The sequence below is a fragment of the Euprymna scolopes genome, chromosome 43 (assembly GCF_053919585.1).
Source record: "Euprymna scolopes isolate OS-2025 chromosome 43, ASM5391958v1, whole genome shotgun sequence".
Taxonomy (NCBI): Eukaryota; Metazoa; Mollusca; class Cephalopoda; order Sepiida; family Sepiolidae; genus Euprymna; species Euprymna scolopes.
Genome location: NC_136524.1, coordinates 44,211,604 through 44,230,585, shown reverse-complemented (window position 1 = coordinate 44,230,585; position 18,982 = coordinate 44,211,604). Strand labels below are relative to the sequence as shown.

General features: G+C 31.6%; 1 protein-coding gene across 4 annotated transcripts in view; it reads right to left on the bottom strand.

Annotated features, from left to right (window-relative positions):
* The window catches only part of LOC145268307 (protein ARV1-like), a 90,020-nt gene extending 72,230 nt beyond the window's left edge, over nucleotides 1-17,790 (bottom strand). For 2 of the 4 annotated variants that reach the window (XM_080123762.1, XM_080123765.1), the window contains exon 1: nucleotides 17,596-17,790. In XM_080123762.1, the coding sequence (XP_079979888.1) occupies nucleotides 17,596-17,775 (180 nt within the window). In that variant the 5' untranslated portion in view covers nucleotides 17,776-17,790. Of the gene's footprint in view, nucleotides 1-1,149; nucleotides 1,189-14,086; nucleotides 14,219-17,595 lie in introns of all 4 variants that reach the window. The other 2 variants (XM_080123763.1, XM_080123764.1) reach the window with 2 other exon arrangements.
* Nucleotides 17,791-18,982: the final 1,192 nt, after the last annotated feature.

The window sequence follows — 18,982 nt, the reverse complement described above, 5'->3', positions numbered from 1 at the left end:
CCCCCTGCTTGTTATTAATAAAAGTGAATATATATATATATATATATATATATATATATATATATATATATATATATATATATATATATATCAGGACAACTGAAATCAATGCTGAGATAAACGGAGAACACATATAGTACCTATACTTCCCAAATGGTCACCCATCTGGTACTAGCCAGGCTCAATGTTGCTTAACTTCGGTATGTCAACGAGATTATGCCACTGGTATTTAACAACACAAACTCAGGAATGGTGGTTGGAGATTCCGCAACTCTTACCATAAAAATTGTATGTGCAGACCTCCTTTACAGTGGGTATCTATAGTCTGTCAAAACTGAAGAAAACTTTTAAGAATTTAAGAATTCCGCTTTTGAATATAAGCGTTGTTGCCTGAAGAGGTCCCTATTTACAATGCCTCCCCACAGGACAGAGTTAGACACCAGGGTCGTTTTTTTAATGTGGAGAAAACGAACAAAAATAAAAATTGTCTCAGCCATGACGGATTTCTCCTCCACTGACAGAGAACAAGAAATTGAAGTGCAGCATCTGAAGAACAGATACAACACTTTGATCTTGTCCCCGAAAGGTCTCTAGTTACTAAATACTAGAAGACCGAAACATGCTCATGACTGTGTAGCAACAAATTACTGCTTATGTAAAGACAAATGGAAAGTGTGTATATATATAATTTTAATAAATGGTATGCATTTTTTTTATCATTTGCTTTTCATTTTATCTTTCGGAAGGTAAACCTGGTTTAATCTGATATTGGATCATAAATACAATATTTTTTCGAATAAAAGTATTGTTTATTGGGATCTTTTGTTTTCATTTCGGATTAGTTATAATCCTATTTATCAGGTGAATCTTAATTCTTATCTTGTTATTTTATCTACTTGTTAAGCGTTCATTTGGACAAGTCGTCGAGCGCTGGTAATGCTACAGCAATGCAGGGCACTGGCTGTTGTATTGGTGTGACGTATGATAAAAAAAAAATGGACACATGAAAGAAGGTCATTTGTTTTTATTAATTTTTTTTATTTTCATATATCCATTTATTTTTAAAGATAATCACAATACAAATGACTGTGGACAATAGTCCGTGGGAGGTAAGGGTTACATACACAATTGAAAATGTAGTGTGTTTACCTGTTCTCATGTGTCCGTACATGTACAACAAGGTCATTCCTATAACAGAAGAGGACAGAGAACTGACATTTGGAGTCTTTAACTGGAGGTATTCCAAACAATGAAGCACAAAAATAAAAATAAAGCTAAATAGTAAGAGGTTTAAGAAGAATTGGTATTTGTATTGAGAAAATATTGGAATCGTCCCATCACTAATATATGTGTGTGTGTGTGTGTGTGTGTGTGTGTGTGTGTGTGTGTGTGTGTGTGTGTGTGTGTGTGGGTGGGTGACTGTGGATAATAGTCTGTGGGAATCAAAGGTTACGTACACAATTAAAAAATACCCGAATATTGAACTGCTCATATCTTTAGTTCTATGGGACAAAACATGAAAATTTGCAGGCTTTTTGAAGACTATAATACTATTCTGTGGTTAAAATTTTATGACAATTGGTAAAAAAGAAACTATATTTTTAAACCAATAAAATATGGCCAAATTTGCCCACATTTATATATAGTGTCCTGGCAGGCTAGCTTCAGTTTTGTTGCTTTAAGATGAATTTTGCTGAAGATTTTTTTTTTTTTTGCTTGATTGTCTTCTCTGTGATCTTGTCAGATATATATATATATATATATATATATATATAAAATTGACAGAAGCTCTTAAAACACCATTTATGAAATTACAAATTTAAAACAAACAGATACATAAAACACTTGAAGGTGCAACATTATATTTAATGAGGAAAAAATAAAATCATTTGATTGTTTCTTTAGTTCTTTTGACATCTTTGTTTCTTTTTTGTCTTTTTTCTCTTTCAAAAAGAGAGAAAAAAAACAATGTTGAAAAAAGAAAGAAGAAAAAAAATTTAATGATTTTTTTTTCGTTTAATAAAACGTTTGCACTTTCAAGTGTTTTTTAAACAGTTTATATACATATATATATATATATATATATATATATATATATATATATGTATAAATACTTCATTTACACACATAAAATTAATATACGAAAGTATAAATTTATGCGTAAACTTTAAATATTTACTTCAAAAGTGCTCAATACGTAGGTAGAGCTAGTTAGTAATTTATAAAATATATATGGCGATTAAGCTACACTGAATATTCCGCGTTTCATCCACTCTAGGACTCTTCAGGCTTATGCATAAGCCTGAAGAATCCTAGAGTGGATCAAACGCGGAATATTCAGTGTAGCTTAATCGCCATATATATTTTATAAATTACTATATATATATATATATATATATATGTGTGACTGTGGCCAATAGTCCTCATGCGTCCAAATATATATACAACAAAGCCATTTAACTAGGCTCCAACTTCTGTCCCATCACTGCAGTGTTGCATCCCTGCGTCTGTTTTACAAATCTTTTAATGGAATGTGTTCTGATGAACTCGTTGCACTTGTGCCCCTTCGATGTACATATCGCTGACAAACCCGCTTAACAACAAAATCACACCCATTCACTGTTAAGGTCCCTAAATGTCAGAAAATTTTCTCCTGAAGGTGAGTAAAAAATAAATAAATAAATAAAAAAATAAAAAATAAATAAATAAAAAATAAATAAATACATAAAAATAAATAAATAAAAAAGATAATAAAAAATAAATAAAAAAAGGGCCGCTAGAACTGACATTTGTTTTTGCTTTTTTTTTTTTTACCAAAATCAAGTATTACTATGTAATGCTAATACTACTATTACTAAGTAATACTATGGTAAAAACAATTTTTAAAAATTCCTCCCATATTAAAAAAAAAAAAAAAAAAAAAAAAATTAAAACAAAAAAATAAAGATCTGCATGAATACATATCCATGATGAAACAAAAATATCAGATTTCAAAAATATAACTACATCTATGAACGTAAATTAAGTAGTTTTTTATAAATGAAATCATTTTGTACGAGTAACAGAAAAATGGCTGTCTTGTTATTGAAAAAAGTGCAAACAGACGAACGGGAGGGAATTACTAGGACCAATCCTTTCTTTGCCGGGGGATCAATAAAAAATAAACAAGCCGAGTATGTGGAGTCTCTATCCACAAGTGAATAGGTCTAGAATGAGAATTCCAAGAGTGACTAAGATATAGATGAGGTCTGCTACATCAAGGAAAATGAACGCTGTGAAGGTGAACAAATGAAAGAACAATTTTGGGGCAATTTTATCCCTATATGTGTTCATCACTTTCTTGAGTTTCTGTTTGGCACTGCTCACAGCAATACCACTTCTTAAATGAACAGGAAGTCAAAATAAAATTCAGGATTTCCTGTTTATGCTGAAGTGAAGTGACTCCTCGTACACTGCTCTGTTTGAAAGTGAGGCCCATAAAACTGCCCATCTTTGAGGTTCGATTGTGAGCTAACGAGGAAAGAACCAAACACGTTTTTTGAAAGAATTTAAGTTCAGACTCTCAAGAATGTCTAGGAACAAAAAAAATTCAATTTCCAATAATGCCACATGTTTTTTGGGGTCACCTTAGACCAATACCCAAATCTGGGCTTAAACGTTCAATAACTCAGAAACATTTCGTTTTCAGAGGTTTTAAATGTGATTTTTGGATTCCTCGTATGGAAAACCTTGTCCATGCAAATTTTCAAGGTTCTACCTAGTCTAGAAATTGATTTATGCCCAAAAACGTAATTTCATAATTTCGCGAATTTGCGCCTCGACATGATATACGTAAAATACCAAAATTGCGATATTTCCGGAACCGCTTGAAGTTAAAAGCTCAAATTTTCAGGATTCCCTAGTTTTTATGATACCAACATATGGTGAAAGTTCGGAAAACATCTGAGAGGTAAAGGTGTCAAAGATGTTTTTTCTGGATAATTTGAAATATTATCCACAAAAAGGTTGTCAAAAAATGAATATATAACAAATAAATCAGCATACCTGAAAGCTCCTAAAAATGTTAGGTGAAAGCGCAGAATGGGTAAAATAAAACGCTCCCCACTCTATGTTATGAATGCTAAACTAGAAGATAACCCTATTATCCAGAAAAAGACTTCCTGCTGACTGTTTCCCTTCTACTCATATTATTGGTCTTTCAAAGACCAAGGTCAATAAGCATCTCCTGTTTTTGCTATAATCATCTTTCGCTCTTGTTAGCTCCTTACATCAAGTGGTGTCATGCCTTGTCTGGAGCAATGTAAAAAAGAAAGTCTATAAATATGAACATTTTCTGTTTCAAACTGAAGTATAACAGACTGCCGGACAGAACCTCTTATAAGAATTTAAAGACAAACAAGAGTTTAAACGAGTTCATGTTTTTGTTTTTTAAATTTTATTTAAATGTTGTCAAATAAAGTTGGTATTTTGTAAGTGCCTCATCTGAAAATGTGTAACAGGCCCCTTACAAATCTAATCACACGCAAGTAAAAATGCACACACACACACACTTAAGTGTATAAGCGCAGGTAGTTGAATGAGTCACGTATGTTAGGAATTTAGCTGCTGACCCGTGGCACCCCCTGGGAGTAGAGTGGCAAACATAGCACTTCAGTGTCAGTAAAGGACAGCCATGTTGTGCAATCAATTTGTCCCTTGTATATTTAAAATGCAGCCTGCAGATAAACAGTATTTCCTGCTCCAGTCAGAAAAGAAAGAAAAGAAAAAAAAAAACAGCAGACAGGATTAATTTATTTTTTTAAAAGGACTCTTATCTTTCATTAGATTTATTTTAGGTTTTCTGCTGTAAGATTTTTTTTTTTTTTTTACTTTCTCCCCCTCCTCTTCACTAACCCAATCTTACTAGGCAAAGGAAGTGATGGAATGCAATTCTTCCTCAGTTTGTATGATTTTTGTATTACACTAGCAAGGAGAGGGGGCCTTGCCCGGTCAGAAACTTTTAATTTATGCAAATTTTGCATTTGTTATTACAGAGCCAATCCTCTATTGAATATCATATATATATATATATATATATATATATATATATATATATATATATATATATAATATGTATATATATAATATATATATAAATATATATGTATATATAGATACATAATGTATATATAGATATATAATATATATATAATATATATATATAAATATATATGTATATATAGATATATAATATATATATAATATATATATATAAATATATATGTATATATAGATACATAATGTATATATAGATATATAATATATATATAATATATATATATATGTATATATATGTATATATAGATATAATATATATATAGATATAATATATATATAAATATATATAATATATATATATATATATGTATGTATATATAGTACTGACTTTAAAACTTAAAAATAAAATATAACCGATGCCATCAGCTAGAATCGAAACCAAAACATTTAGTGCTCCAGCTATGTTCCCTACCATTTGAGCTAAAGCAATAGATAGATAAGAAAAATTTACAATTAAACTACTTCCAGCTATGAATGAATTTGTGCAAAATGTCGACAAGTTGAAATTTGCATTTCAGCTTGTCGACGATATATTTCTGTATGCGTTATTCATCCATCCAAACAAAGATTTCACTTGTTATAAACCATCCTTGGTGTATGTTTACTATTTCCTATTAATTTCAGTGTTATGTGAACAGTAGTTTAATATATATATATATATATATATATATATATATATATATATATATATATATATACACACGGAAAACAAAAAAATAGATCCATTACCAAGAATGTCTTGTTCTTGTTCTTTTAAGGGTTGGTGGGGAGCCATGATATAAAATAGAGTTTTGTTTTCAAATACTTGAAACAGTTTTTCATGGCAAACAACCAACGTTAAAAAACGACCCTAGTGTTTAACTCTGTCCCGTGGGGAGGCATTGTAAATAGGAACAACTGATGATCTCTGGAATAATATTAGAACAAGTGTAAATTCTTGAAAGCAATACACTAATTGACGTAAAACAAAATAGTTTTCCAATGAAGAACTTGGAATTAAAATATTTGTTTTTTTTTTTTTTCAAATATAGTTTTAAAAGTTGAAAAACTTCTAAAACTATATATATATATATATATATATATATATATATATATTAAGTAATGTGATTGAAAATTTGATTTTCAAATTTTAAATTATCAATTTGATTTTCAAATTTTAAATTATCAATCACATTACTTAATATTGAATTAGCTCTAGGATATTTACCTATCGAGCTTATTATATATCTAAATTACAATGAGCACTTTCTCTTTCCTGTATTTTAATTAAACTAGTAATTTCACTGTTACATTGAAATACACTCAGCTCTTTACACTATTGTTCTAATCTCCTTTAAATTATATATATATATATATATATATATATATATATTCAGCCACTCTGATGAGTCGTAGACAACAAAACACATGTCAGTGGATAATTATATTTTAAAAATAATATATATATATATATATATATATATATATATATATATATATATTGTCGGAATACTATTTCCATTATTTTCATCATATATATATATATATGCCGCTCCCCATTTAGGGAGTACCAAATTGGTCAAAGGGAAAATTATTCCCAACTCGCATTTAGGTAAAAATGCGTTTTCGTATAAATAATTGAATTCGTTCAAAGAGTATCGCTAACAAAAACAAATAAAAACATCTATCTATCTATCTATATATATATATATATATATATATATATATACACACACACACACACTGACTCGTTTGATCAGTAGTAATTATAGTTTCCTACACTGAAGAAGCACGAAACACTAGCATCTGCAAGTAAAAAAAATTATTATTCCTTCCTTAAACAAGGATTAAACCTGTCTGAGAATTTATAAATAAGCCGTCCATCTATGTGTAAAGCAATGTTACGGTTATTGTTGTTGAACACTATATGACTCAGCTTACTGTATAAGTTATCTATGAATGCATTTACCATATACTGGAGAAGGCGGGCAAAGCCAGGGCTGTAACCTTTGATATATCCAAGGCCTTTGACATTAAAAAATTAAATCGTACGGTATAACTGGATGTATATTAAATATAATTAGATCCTTCTTAGACAATAGAAGCATACAGGTTGTCATTGACTGACGTACATCCAAGCAGCATAACATTAATGCGGGAGTGCCTCAGGGGTCGATCCTTGAACCATTATTATTCCTGATATTCATAAACGACCTCCCTGATAACTAGGTTGAAATGGGGGGGGCAGGTAAGTACTTTTTGACAGACTGTCTTTTTAAAAATCTACCAAAAATCAGGTAATTATCCAATCAATACGAAATTTTCAGCGATTATTAAGAGAAGAATGAACTTTATAACAGTGTACTTATTTTTCATAAACAATATTTATATATATATATATTTTTTTTAATTTTTTTTTGCTTACAAACCCCCCCCTTGTTTTGAGGGGGTTCCAAATATGCTTAAAATAATCATCTGGAACTGAACAAAACATATTATGTTGTTGTAAGGGACGGGATTATAGATTAAAAAAAAAAAAAAAAAAAACTTGTTTGCATACCTTATTTTGATGTCTTAATATCAGAACTTCGATTGTGTTTAATTATCCCGCTTTTGAGTTTTGAAGTGTGAAATTCGGTGAATATGTTAAGTAAAATAATTAATTTAAGTTAAACAAAACAAAAAAAAATTTTTTTTTAATATTTATACGAAAAAAGCCATTTTAAAATCTTTGATAAATAAATTAACAATTTCTTTTTAGCGAGCCGAATAATGCATGACCATTATTAAACAGGGCATGCTTTGAAGAATCGATACAAAAAAAAATTTTGATAAATATTGTGCCCTTTGTGTTAAAAATATCATTATTTTTTCGATCAAGCTTGAAAACGTTTGACACCTTTCGACTATGGTGGACCAAATGCGCTGAAATAATTTTTTTTATTCTACTTTAAATTGCCCCCCTCCCCATTTTGGAGAGCCTGGCCCCCACACACATACACATTAAAAACCAAACTCATACAAATGGTCACCCATCTGGTACTGGCCAGCCTCAGCATTAATAATACATTGAAATTTTCGTCACTGAAAAATAAGTTTTTTTTTTACTTTTTGGTCTTCCATAGTTTGCTTTTTATCAAGTACAAATGTAAACAGTAATCAAATCGACTCGAAGTAACTGGTTGCCTATATGAATAAGTTGAATTATTTGTAAATCCAGGTACTTATAATATTTTTGCATATTCTCATAGAAAATCACCCTAAATCTTAGTTAGACAAGAAATAAACAAATTAATTCTTTCAAAAGCCTTTTTTTTTTTAACTATTTATATACGTTTTTTGTACAAAACAAAAAACGCCAATTGTTAACTTTTGGGGAAAATTTAACATTTCAAATTTAATTAAAAATAGAAAAAGTTTTACATTATTCTGCTTTCTATATGATAAAATTCAGGGTTTTATCTTTCTGGAAAAAAAAAGGTACTCAGAAATAATGGATTTTAATAAATATAATTTTGTTTTAAAAAACAACAACAACTTGATTTTTCGGCCATTTTTGGCGGTGCCTACTGATAACATTGTGTCTGAGATGGGTATATTTGCTGATAATACAATGCTCTGTAATATCCATGAGGGAAGAACAGATGTACATAAATCTAAGACAAATGGCAGAATCGTTAGAAAATGACCTCCAGACTAAAGTGGAATGGGGCCGCAAATGGATAGTAACATTTAATGCTAGTAAAACTAAGCTGCTCTCCTTTAATTACAAGACGTCTCTCCAACTCCCTACTTCATGACAAATAGCACCCTACCTGAGAATTCTACCTTCAAACTCCTCAGCCTAACATTTGTGGGCAATATGAACTAGAACAAATACATAGAGGACATTGCAAAGGCTGCTGCAAAGAAGGTGGGTTCCCTCTATCGAGCTAGTAGACTACTCACCCCTGAGAATATCCTATACCTCTACAAGGCCACCATTCGCCCATGCATGGAGTGTTGTTGCCACATCTGGGCTGGTACATCTACCACTAGTCTCTCCCTCTTAGATAAAGTCCAAAACAGAGTTGTCAATCTAATCGGTCCCACTTTATCAACTAAGCTCCAGCCTCTGTCCCATCGCCGCAATGTTGCATCACTGTTTTACAAATATTTTAATGGAATGTGTTCTGATGAACTCGTTTCACTTGTACCCCCTCAACATACATATCCCCGACAAACCAGCTTAGCAATAAGATCTCACCCCTTCACTGTTGATGTCACTAAATGCCAGAAAGCTTTCTATTCTAATAGTTTCTTCCCTTAAACAGCTAGACTTTGGAATTTGCTTCCTGCTTCCCTGGCTGTACTAATATGCAAAAGTTTAAATGTAACAAAAACAAATATCTTGTTAATCTTTCCTAGACATGGCCCCAAATAGTAGCCCTTTACTTCCAAGTGGCGATATGCTTTGTAAGGGGGTGAACATGAGTAAAAAAAATTAAAAAAAAAAAAAGAAAGTCTGCTGATTTGGCATGATATAGAATTTAAATTCTCTTTTTTCTCATGTCTGTCGATAGTGGCCGAGGGGTTGAATATCAAACTGAAGAATTAAAAGTGATTTTCCAACTCGGTTTAAATATTTCGATCGACAATAATTATCATTGCATGCACTGTGTAATTCTTTATTTTTAAAAAAAATTTTGCTATATTCTTAAGTGCAAGGTTTCTATTCATCATTTATTTTTAAAAATTTTTTGCTATATTCTTAAGTGCAAGGTTTTTATTCATCATTTATTTCAAAAATAAAATCTTTAGTACATTTTACAAGTCTGTTTCGTTCTTGAGGAAACAATCAATGAATATTTGTATGTTAACGTTAAATATTACCTTCCGTGAATGCATCAGAAAAAAAAATTCTCAAAGAGAAAATTTTTTATATGCTCTGTTATCTTAACAAACGTTGAACTTCTGATTTAAAAAGGATTCCTATGTAATACATACATATATATATATATATATATATATATATATATATATATATATATATATACATTTTTATTTGTACCTATTAGCGATACTCTTTGAATGAATTCAATTATTTATACGAAAGTGCATTTAGTTGGGAATAATTTTCCCTTTGACTAATTTGATACTCCCTAAGTAGGGAGCGGCATATATATTATTTTTAAAATATAATTATCCACTAAGCTCTTTTTTCTATGGTGTTTGTATTGAACTTTTTTATTTGGTTGGAATCAATATATTAATATATAAATACTAATATTTATATTAGATTGAAGTTTACTCTTGCTTGTCACCCACCATTTAGGTCCTGGATATGACCTTAAAGAATAGAAAATGTTTGCAAAAGCGTACATTTCCATAAAACATATATATATATATATATATTTTTTTTTTTTTTTTTTTTTACATAGGTATCACCACATTATCAAGGCCAAGAGGCCACTCAAGGATAAGGGTTAAAGAGTGTACAGTAGAAATTGGACATTATAGCAATCATTAGTAATGAAAATTTGGTAAAGTTGATAACTTATATGGAACGGCTCATCAAGAACTTATTTACGTTAGACTTGAAGACAACCATATTGTAGTCAGCCGGAAAGCAGGAAAACGGAAGACTAGCAAAAGTACCCGTCGTTGATTGAGTTCAAAAACAGCCTACAGAAAATGGACTCCGATTTATGAAAGTATGATAGGTTATGAAAAGGAAGGGTTGTAAAGAGATAGCTTCGAATTTGGGGGTATCAAAACCAAAGTAAGATATGATGAAAGTAAAAATAAAATAGATAAACCTCATAATTTATTATACCATACCTGTTCACACTGAAACACTTATCACAATATTCTGTGGATCTATATTAAAAAACCTTGTTAAACTTTGTGACATATTTCAATTCTATGGAGGTCAGGTGTGAACAAACACCCCATAATTTTATTATACCATATTTCTTCAAACTGAAACAATTATCAAAGTATACTTACGCAGATAGATATAAAAAGTCTTTATTAAAGTTTGTGCCTATTTCCATTCTATGGAGGCCAGGCGCGAACGCAGACCCCACAATTTTATTATACCATCCATATTTAAGTTAAAACATACTTATCAAAGTATTCTTGTGTACATTTATATCAAAAACACTTGTAAACGTTTTTTTTTAATTTTTAAATTTTTTATTTCCATACTTTGTAGACCAGGCGCGTACGCAGACCCCACAATTTTAATGAATCATCATTATGCCAGATCAAACATACCCATTCCTGTGTCTCGATACATCTTCTATCATTATATGTGATCAGTTTTCTATAATAGTCAACCATATAGGAGCCTATTCGTGACCAGACACACACACAGACGTTCAGCTTTATATTATATATATATATATATGAACAAATGATTAATAAAACATGTTAAAAGACATCTTGAAAAAGGGTTAAAAACATATTTAATTTTAAAAAAGGAAGCACAAGATAAGTGGATAGTCCTTAATCCGCAGAGTTTCGAAGAAATACTCTCCTTCTCATCAGAGGGCAGGAATTAGCAAAATGCAGGATCGGATTTTGCATATAAAAGTATTTAATGAAACTACAAGTAAGTCACAGATCTTACTTGGTTAAAAAAAAAAGGGTGAGGTAAGGGGAATAGGAGGTAAAAGAAAAATGATAAAAAGATTTCACGTGAATGAATATATATATATGGCATAATTACGTTGACACACCGGTTCCTGTCAGATCACCGAAGTTAAGCAACATTGAGTCTGGTTTATACCAGATGGGTGACCATTTGGGAATTCTAGGCGCTGTATGTGCTCTCCGCTTATCTCGGCATTTGTTTCCAGTTTTCCTGTAGATACACTTCACTTGCCACTGTTATATCATCATTGAACAAAAGAGACATTACTTGTTATATATCTATCTATCTATCGATCTAGTTATCTAACTATCTTTGTATCTGTTTTTCAATATATCTATTTATCTAATTCGAAGTAGCAAGAGATGAGATGGGAAGCTATGTTTTGATAAAAGTTGTCAAAACATGTTGAGGTACAAACTAGACAAGTTGCACCGGAAGCATCTGATCAGAAGCATATGTCTGTTATCACGTGTTCTAGTTAGCTGAGAAAATAGATGAGTTGGAAAGAGGACGTCAAACAGAGCAAACAATTTAACAGGCCATTCCCCCTCATCGGGAAAAGAGCTGACATATCTCAAAATGGAGACTAGAATTAACCACCCAAGCATAGATATTCACTTCCCATTCCTCTGTGATCAACATCTAGGAAGTAATAATAAAAAAAACTATATAAAACCAATCATCGTCTTGGAGTTGAAATGCATTCGTCCACAGGTTCCAGCTTCCATTCAAGAACAGATGAAATTCCCAGGTGGACCAAAAAGACCAACGACACAGATGGAAAATTGATGCGGTATGTCAAAATCCATGTATATGTTCATGTTATGTCTGACACTCATGCGCACAACATACTTAGACGATCACGAAACATAAATAGACTGCAGCATGATAACTTAAGGTCCAGATAGTGAAGAACCACTATAGACATTTAGTAACACAACACACAATGTATATATGAACACTACCCCACAATGTAACATCACATACACATCACCAACAAGCAGATTGTAACTTAAGAACATTGGAGTAGGCACATTATAATTATTGTGGATGATGATGAGGTTACTATACAATTGTGTATGCAAGTAAAATGCTTTGTTATATTATGTCAGTATGCAATCTGTAGGTCTGAACAGAGCTGAAAGGGAGAAACAGACCAAATATCAAGGTCTCATGTATGATATGAAAAGAAACTGAAATCTTAGGGAGATATCAATCATACCAGTTATTATAGATGCCACAGAGCTTATGAAGAAGAACCTGAAGTCCTACCTAACTAATATTCCTGGTGAACCAAATGCAAAAGAGATCCAGACAATTGCACTTAAGGAAACAGCGAGGATACTAAAAAGAGCTCTCGGTTGGTTTCAATAAAAAGCAGGCCAATGTTGGCAGCTGGTTTGGCTGCCCCATACCCAGCGTTACAATCTTAAAAAAAAAAAAAAAAAAAAAAAAATTGAAACATTAAATTGCATTCACCTAGGAAAGACATCACCCACTCTCCAAACCCATCCCTGTTTGTTTTTTCCCCTCTCTTTTTTACCCCCATTTATATCTTACTCCCACTCAGAGATCTGCCTTGTTTTTGGTGCAAAATAAACTGGAAAACAGTGGCGGCTCCATTATTCAGAAAGAGTCGAGAGGGTCTTATTAACCAATTTCTTTTATTCTTTGTTTATTCCCCACTTCACGATTCTCGCCAATAAAATTATTGTATATAGACATATTTATTTCAAATAGTTTTTTCAATCATTTGGGAAATTTTAAGTAGTACAGTCCCTGGAGTAAATGTGGTATTATGGTGATTTATGATTCCAGTTGATGCCTCCATTCAGTTTCAAGAGAATGGATACCCCCTGTAAGGGTAACTGCAGTTGTAATTGTGAGGCAAAGGTTGCACAATCCTCAACCAAGCCTCTCCTGAATCAGCACTGTTTGAATCCAGAGGAAAGGAAAAATGCTAGATGACTGGAAACAATACCAAAATAAGCAGAGAGCACCTACAGCACCTGGAATTCCCAAATGGTTACCCATTTTAGTACTGACTAGGCTTAGCGTTGCTTAACTTTGGTGATCTAATGGCAACTAGTGTATCAACGTGATTCTAGTTAAGGCCATTTTCTAGTTATCGTGTCTAAGGATGACTAACAATATTTATTTCCTCACATTTGTGCCTAATTTGTTTCAAATGTAAATTTTTTATATTGATGCAACTAAATATTGCAAACTGTAGTATCTGTTCTGATACCACACTTCGTTTATTTTTGTCCTCTGTCAGTGAATGAGAAATCTTTCTAGACCAAGGCAATTTCTGTTTTTGTTCCAATCCAGATAAGTTAGAGGAGCTGGATTTTCTCCACAATAAAAACCAACCTTGTTATCTAACTCTGCCGTCATGGGGAGGCTAGTAAATAGAGACAGGTGAAAGGCTTCAAAATAATGCGGTTTATTCCATGGCCTTTTGAAAGCTATTTTGATAGGCACTTGTGTAGTTCACGGATCATGCTGAAAAAAAAAAAAAAAAAAAAAAAAATGAAGCTATCATTTGTAAATCCAGGTCCTTGTGCAGAATATTGGATTTTGAAATAAACACATTTCAGGTAAACACATTATTGTATAGTTACGGGTCATGTCGAAATTAGTATAAATTCTCACAATTACGAAAAATGATCCAGTAGAAGATGTGCTAGATTTAGTTTTCGGAAAAATTGTAGTGACTAGCGGTTGGAGATTTTTTATTTACAGTAGAACCCGGGATATGGCATTAAAAATTAGTAACAAAATACAGTACAGTATATAATACACATGGATATAATCAAATAACATTATAAATAACACCCTAAAGCGGGGCCAATAACGTAACCAGGGGCAGGAAAAACATTGTATTCCACATCGTAACCTGAATAAACAATATCTTAGGCTACCTTATCCCGGGGTTCTACTGTATTTATATATTTTCAATGGCAGATTTCAAGTAAAGCAAGAGAGATAAGTCAGTTTGTCATAAATAACGAGATTTCAAGAACTCTTTAACTTTTTCCATGTTGAAACATACAATAAAACTCAATGAATTCTATTTTTACTTGTAATTATTTTTCTACTGGATTTTCATCATTTTTGGAATTTATACTAATTTCGACATGACACATAACTGAAGTGAAATGCGTTTGTTTCAAAATCCACTATTATGCACAAGCACCCAAAACCATTCTTAAAACACGAGGAAGAGAGGAATTTATGAACTATGTTGTACTTTCACCTAACAAAAATAAATAAAAGTTTAAGGTACAAATAAAAATTCACTGTTTGTTCTCACCTAACGCTAGACACTATTTGTTTTTCAAACTGAATAAAGATTTGAGAGTGAGTAAAACCACTAAAAACTTTTTCCAGATAAGTAGATCTTGCCTTGATAACATGGCTTTTGCTTAAAACGATAAAAAAAAAAAAATTGGTCTGTCAACTATCTTAACAAGTGCCTTTATTTGTTATTTATGCTTTTTTTACCACTTTTTCGTACCAATGTATATATATAGTAAAACAGTACTTGTACAGTTTAGTCAAGACATTAAAAAATGGAAATATCGAAAAAAAGGTTATATTGTACGCAAATGTTTTGGACTGAAGATCTCAGAAAAAAATTTCACTTAATTTGATCGAGTAATTTTTTTTTTTTTACAGTGGAAAAACACGTTTTTATGAGAGCGCGTTAAAATCAGCCATTATAAAATTTATTGAACATGCCACGGGGAGATAACTCCAGTTAAAGCGCCGACACTCCCTCCCCATCTTTAATACAAGCTTTTCTTCCTAAACATCGAACCTTTTGCTTGGTATCATAACAAATTGTTTTGTTTTTTTTGCTGTAAAAAAAAACAAAACAAAAAAACTACTTGATGAAAGTAAGTGAAATTTTTTTTCGGAGAACTTTGTTCCGTAATGGATACGTACAATTTAAACTTTTTTCGATATTTTCATTTTTTAATGTCTTGATTAAACTGTACAAGTACCCAAGTTTAATTAAAGTTTTATGATGTCTTTTTTAATTATATTGTGAAGTTAAAGTACAGAATAGCTACAAAATACCTTCCCCATGTTAAGAATGGCTGGGTTTGTATTACTGTACACAGATTCGAAAAAGTTGTCAAAAAACAAATATATAACAAATAAATGTTATCAAAGGCAAGATAAGTTACTTTTCTACAAAACTGGATATATTTTTCGTGTTTTTATTCAATGTAGCATGTTTATTCAGTTCGAAAAGCATACAGTGTTTACCGATGTATTGAAAAATTCAAAATGGCGCTCGACTCTCTCTTTAACACGTAAGTTTGGGAAAAGGTGTTATAAATAATAAACTAGACAAAATACTGTTAGAAATTCGCTCAATATATGTTACCGTGGCATAAGTTGACATATATTCGGTGGGTTTTTAATAGTATTTTGTCTAGTTTATTATTTATAACACCTTTTCCCAATCTTACCGTGTTAAAGAGAGAGTCGAGCGGCGAGCGCCATTTTGAATTTTTCAATACATCGGTAAACACTGTATGTTTTTCGAGCTGAATAAACATGTTACATTGAATAAAAACACTAAAAAATATCCAGTTAGGTAGAAAAGTGGGTTTGTATTACTGTACACATAGATTCGAAAAAGTTGTCAAAAAACAAATATATAACAAATAAATGTTATCAAAGGCAAAATAAGTTACTTTTCTACCAAACTGGATATATTTTTTGTGTTTTTATTCAATGTAACATGTTTATTCAGCTCGAAAAACATGCAGTGTTTACCGATGTATTGGAAAATTCAAAATGGCGGCCGACTCTCTCTTAAACACGGTAAGTTCGGAAAAAGGTGTTATAAATAATAAGCTAGACAAAATACTATTAAAGAAACACCGAATATATGTCAACCTATGTCACGGTAACATATATTGAGCGAATTTCTAACAGTATTTTGTCTAGTTTATTATTTATAACACCTTTTCCCGAACTTACCGTGTTTAAGAGAGAGTCGGCCGCCATTTTGAATTTTCCAATACATCGCCACATCGGTAAACACTGCATGTTTTTCAAGCTGAATAAACGTGTTATATTGAATAAAAACACGAAAAATATATCCAGTTTGGTAGAAAAGTAACTTATCTTGCCTTTGATAACATTTATTTGTTATATATTTGTTTTTTTGACAACTTTTTCGAATCTATGTGTACAGTAATACAAACCCCCCAAAACATATCATAAAACTTTAATTAAACGTGGAAATACGATTTAAAAAATAGCGCGGATCACTCTCTGCATTAGCACCCATGTTTATTCAGCTTGAAAAACAGTGTATTGGAAAATTTTAAATGGTGCTAGACTCTTTGATGAACACGATAAGTTTGGGAAAAGGACTTAAAAATAAAAACTATACAAAATACTGTTAAAACCCCACCGAATATATGTCAGCCTATGTCATGGTAACATATATTGAGCGAGTTTCTAACAGTATTTTGTCTAGTTTTGTATTTTTAACTCCTTTTCCCAAACTTACCGTGTTCAGACAATTTTCCGATACATCGGTAAACACTATATGTTTTTCGAGCTGAATAAACATGTTACATTAAACACTAAAAAAATCTAGTTAGGTAGAAAAGTAACTTATCTTGCCTTTGATAACATTTTTCGAATCTATGTATATAGTAATACAAACCCTATTCTTCATTTGTGCTTCTAAACCAAATGAAAATAATATGGATTTTCGAACGGCATTCGACGAACGCATTTCTAATAAAAAAGACTAAAGCGTAAACGAGCGAAAATGTTAATAATATTAAGCAAAGACAAATAACTTTTACCCACCCAAAATATATATAAAGTTTATTTAAATTACTTACATTGAGTCGCAAAATGTAACGTTTGAAATAAATTACAATGTTTTTGTATATCTGAAGAAAGCACGCCGTGTTTGAAGCATGAATCTTTTGAACTCTTTTAACAGAAGAGTTCTTTAGAAAGAAAATCTTAATTTTGTGCGTCAATAAAGTTAAATTATCTCCCTTGACAAAACCTGACATTCTAGCAAAATTTCAACTTTTGGTCGGTCTCGGGAAACCACCTTTTCACAATCCTATTCTTTGGGAAGTCTACATAAAAGTTATTTGAACCCTGGACTTCTTCTATTTTAGAGGAGTTGGATTCCCCATTCTAAAACGGAAAAGTGTTCAAAAACCAAAGATATAACAAATAAATGTTACCAAATGCATGATAAGTTTGTGTGTGTGTTTTAACTTATTTTAAAGAGTTTATTTACGTTGAAACACAAGTAGTGTGGAGTTTTAAGTTAGAATAAGAAAAAATGACTGGCATTAAACAGCCATCGAGGGAGTTTTGATAATCGTCAAAAAAAAAAAATGAAAATTAAACAAAATACTGATAGACTTAGCAGTCACAAATAAAATAAACAATCTATTTTCTCTTGTTAATCACTGCTCTCTTCCTCCACCGAGTGACTCGCCCACACACTGACCAACTAGCAGGCAGATTGCATTGATTCATCTGTCCCCTAAAAAACTTTTTTTAGCCTCTTTGGAAACCACGGTTAGCCAGCAGAAAGAACTCATCGTGCAGCAAAGTTAGACACCTTTCTCCTTTCCTCTCGTCCCTGTCCACTGGACATTCCAGCATCACCAATTTTCAATGAAGATAACTGATGCCCAGCCTGGAATACACAGAAGACTGCTGCCTGGCCTTACACCCCAAAGAATTTCCAATTCCTTCTTCCTCTCAAACAGACACGGTCCAACTTTCTGCTGTCCGAATAAAACCCGTTCATTGTTTTGTTTTTAAAAGAGGTTTTATTGCTTATTCCATGTTTTGTGTTTGACAATTATTTCATAGGGATGCAAACCACACAATATTTACCCCTAAAGACTGTTTTGTCAGGAAACTAACTTCCCAGGCGCTGTTTTCTCGTTTCAGAGTGGGTGATATATTGTCTATCGTCTGAAGCACCCTTACCACAGAATACAGACATGCTCAAATAATTGTTAATCTTGTACTCATCTAAAGTGCCTTTTTTAAGAGAGGGGGAGTGTATGGATTCCCCAATATAAACTAATTTCATCTTTAAGTTGCACTTAAGGAGAGACAAGTAAACAAATATTTTACCAGCTGTATCTACCTGGTATTGCATTTTTAAGTAAATTTTATAATGTATAAGGATTATTTGATACTGGAGATATTTATAATTGTACCCTCTCTCCAAAAGAGGGGAGATATAAC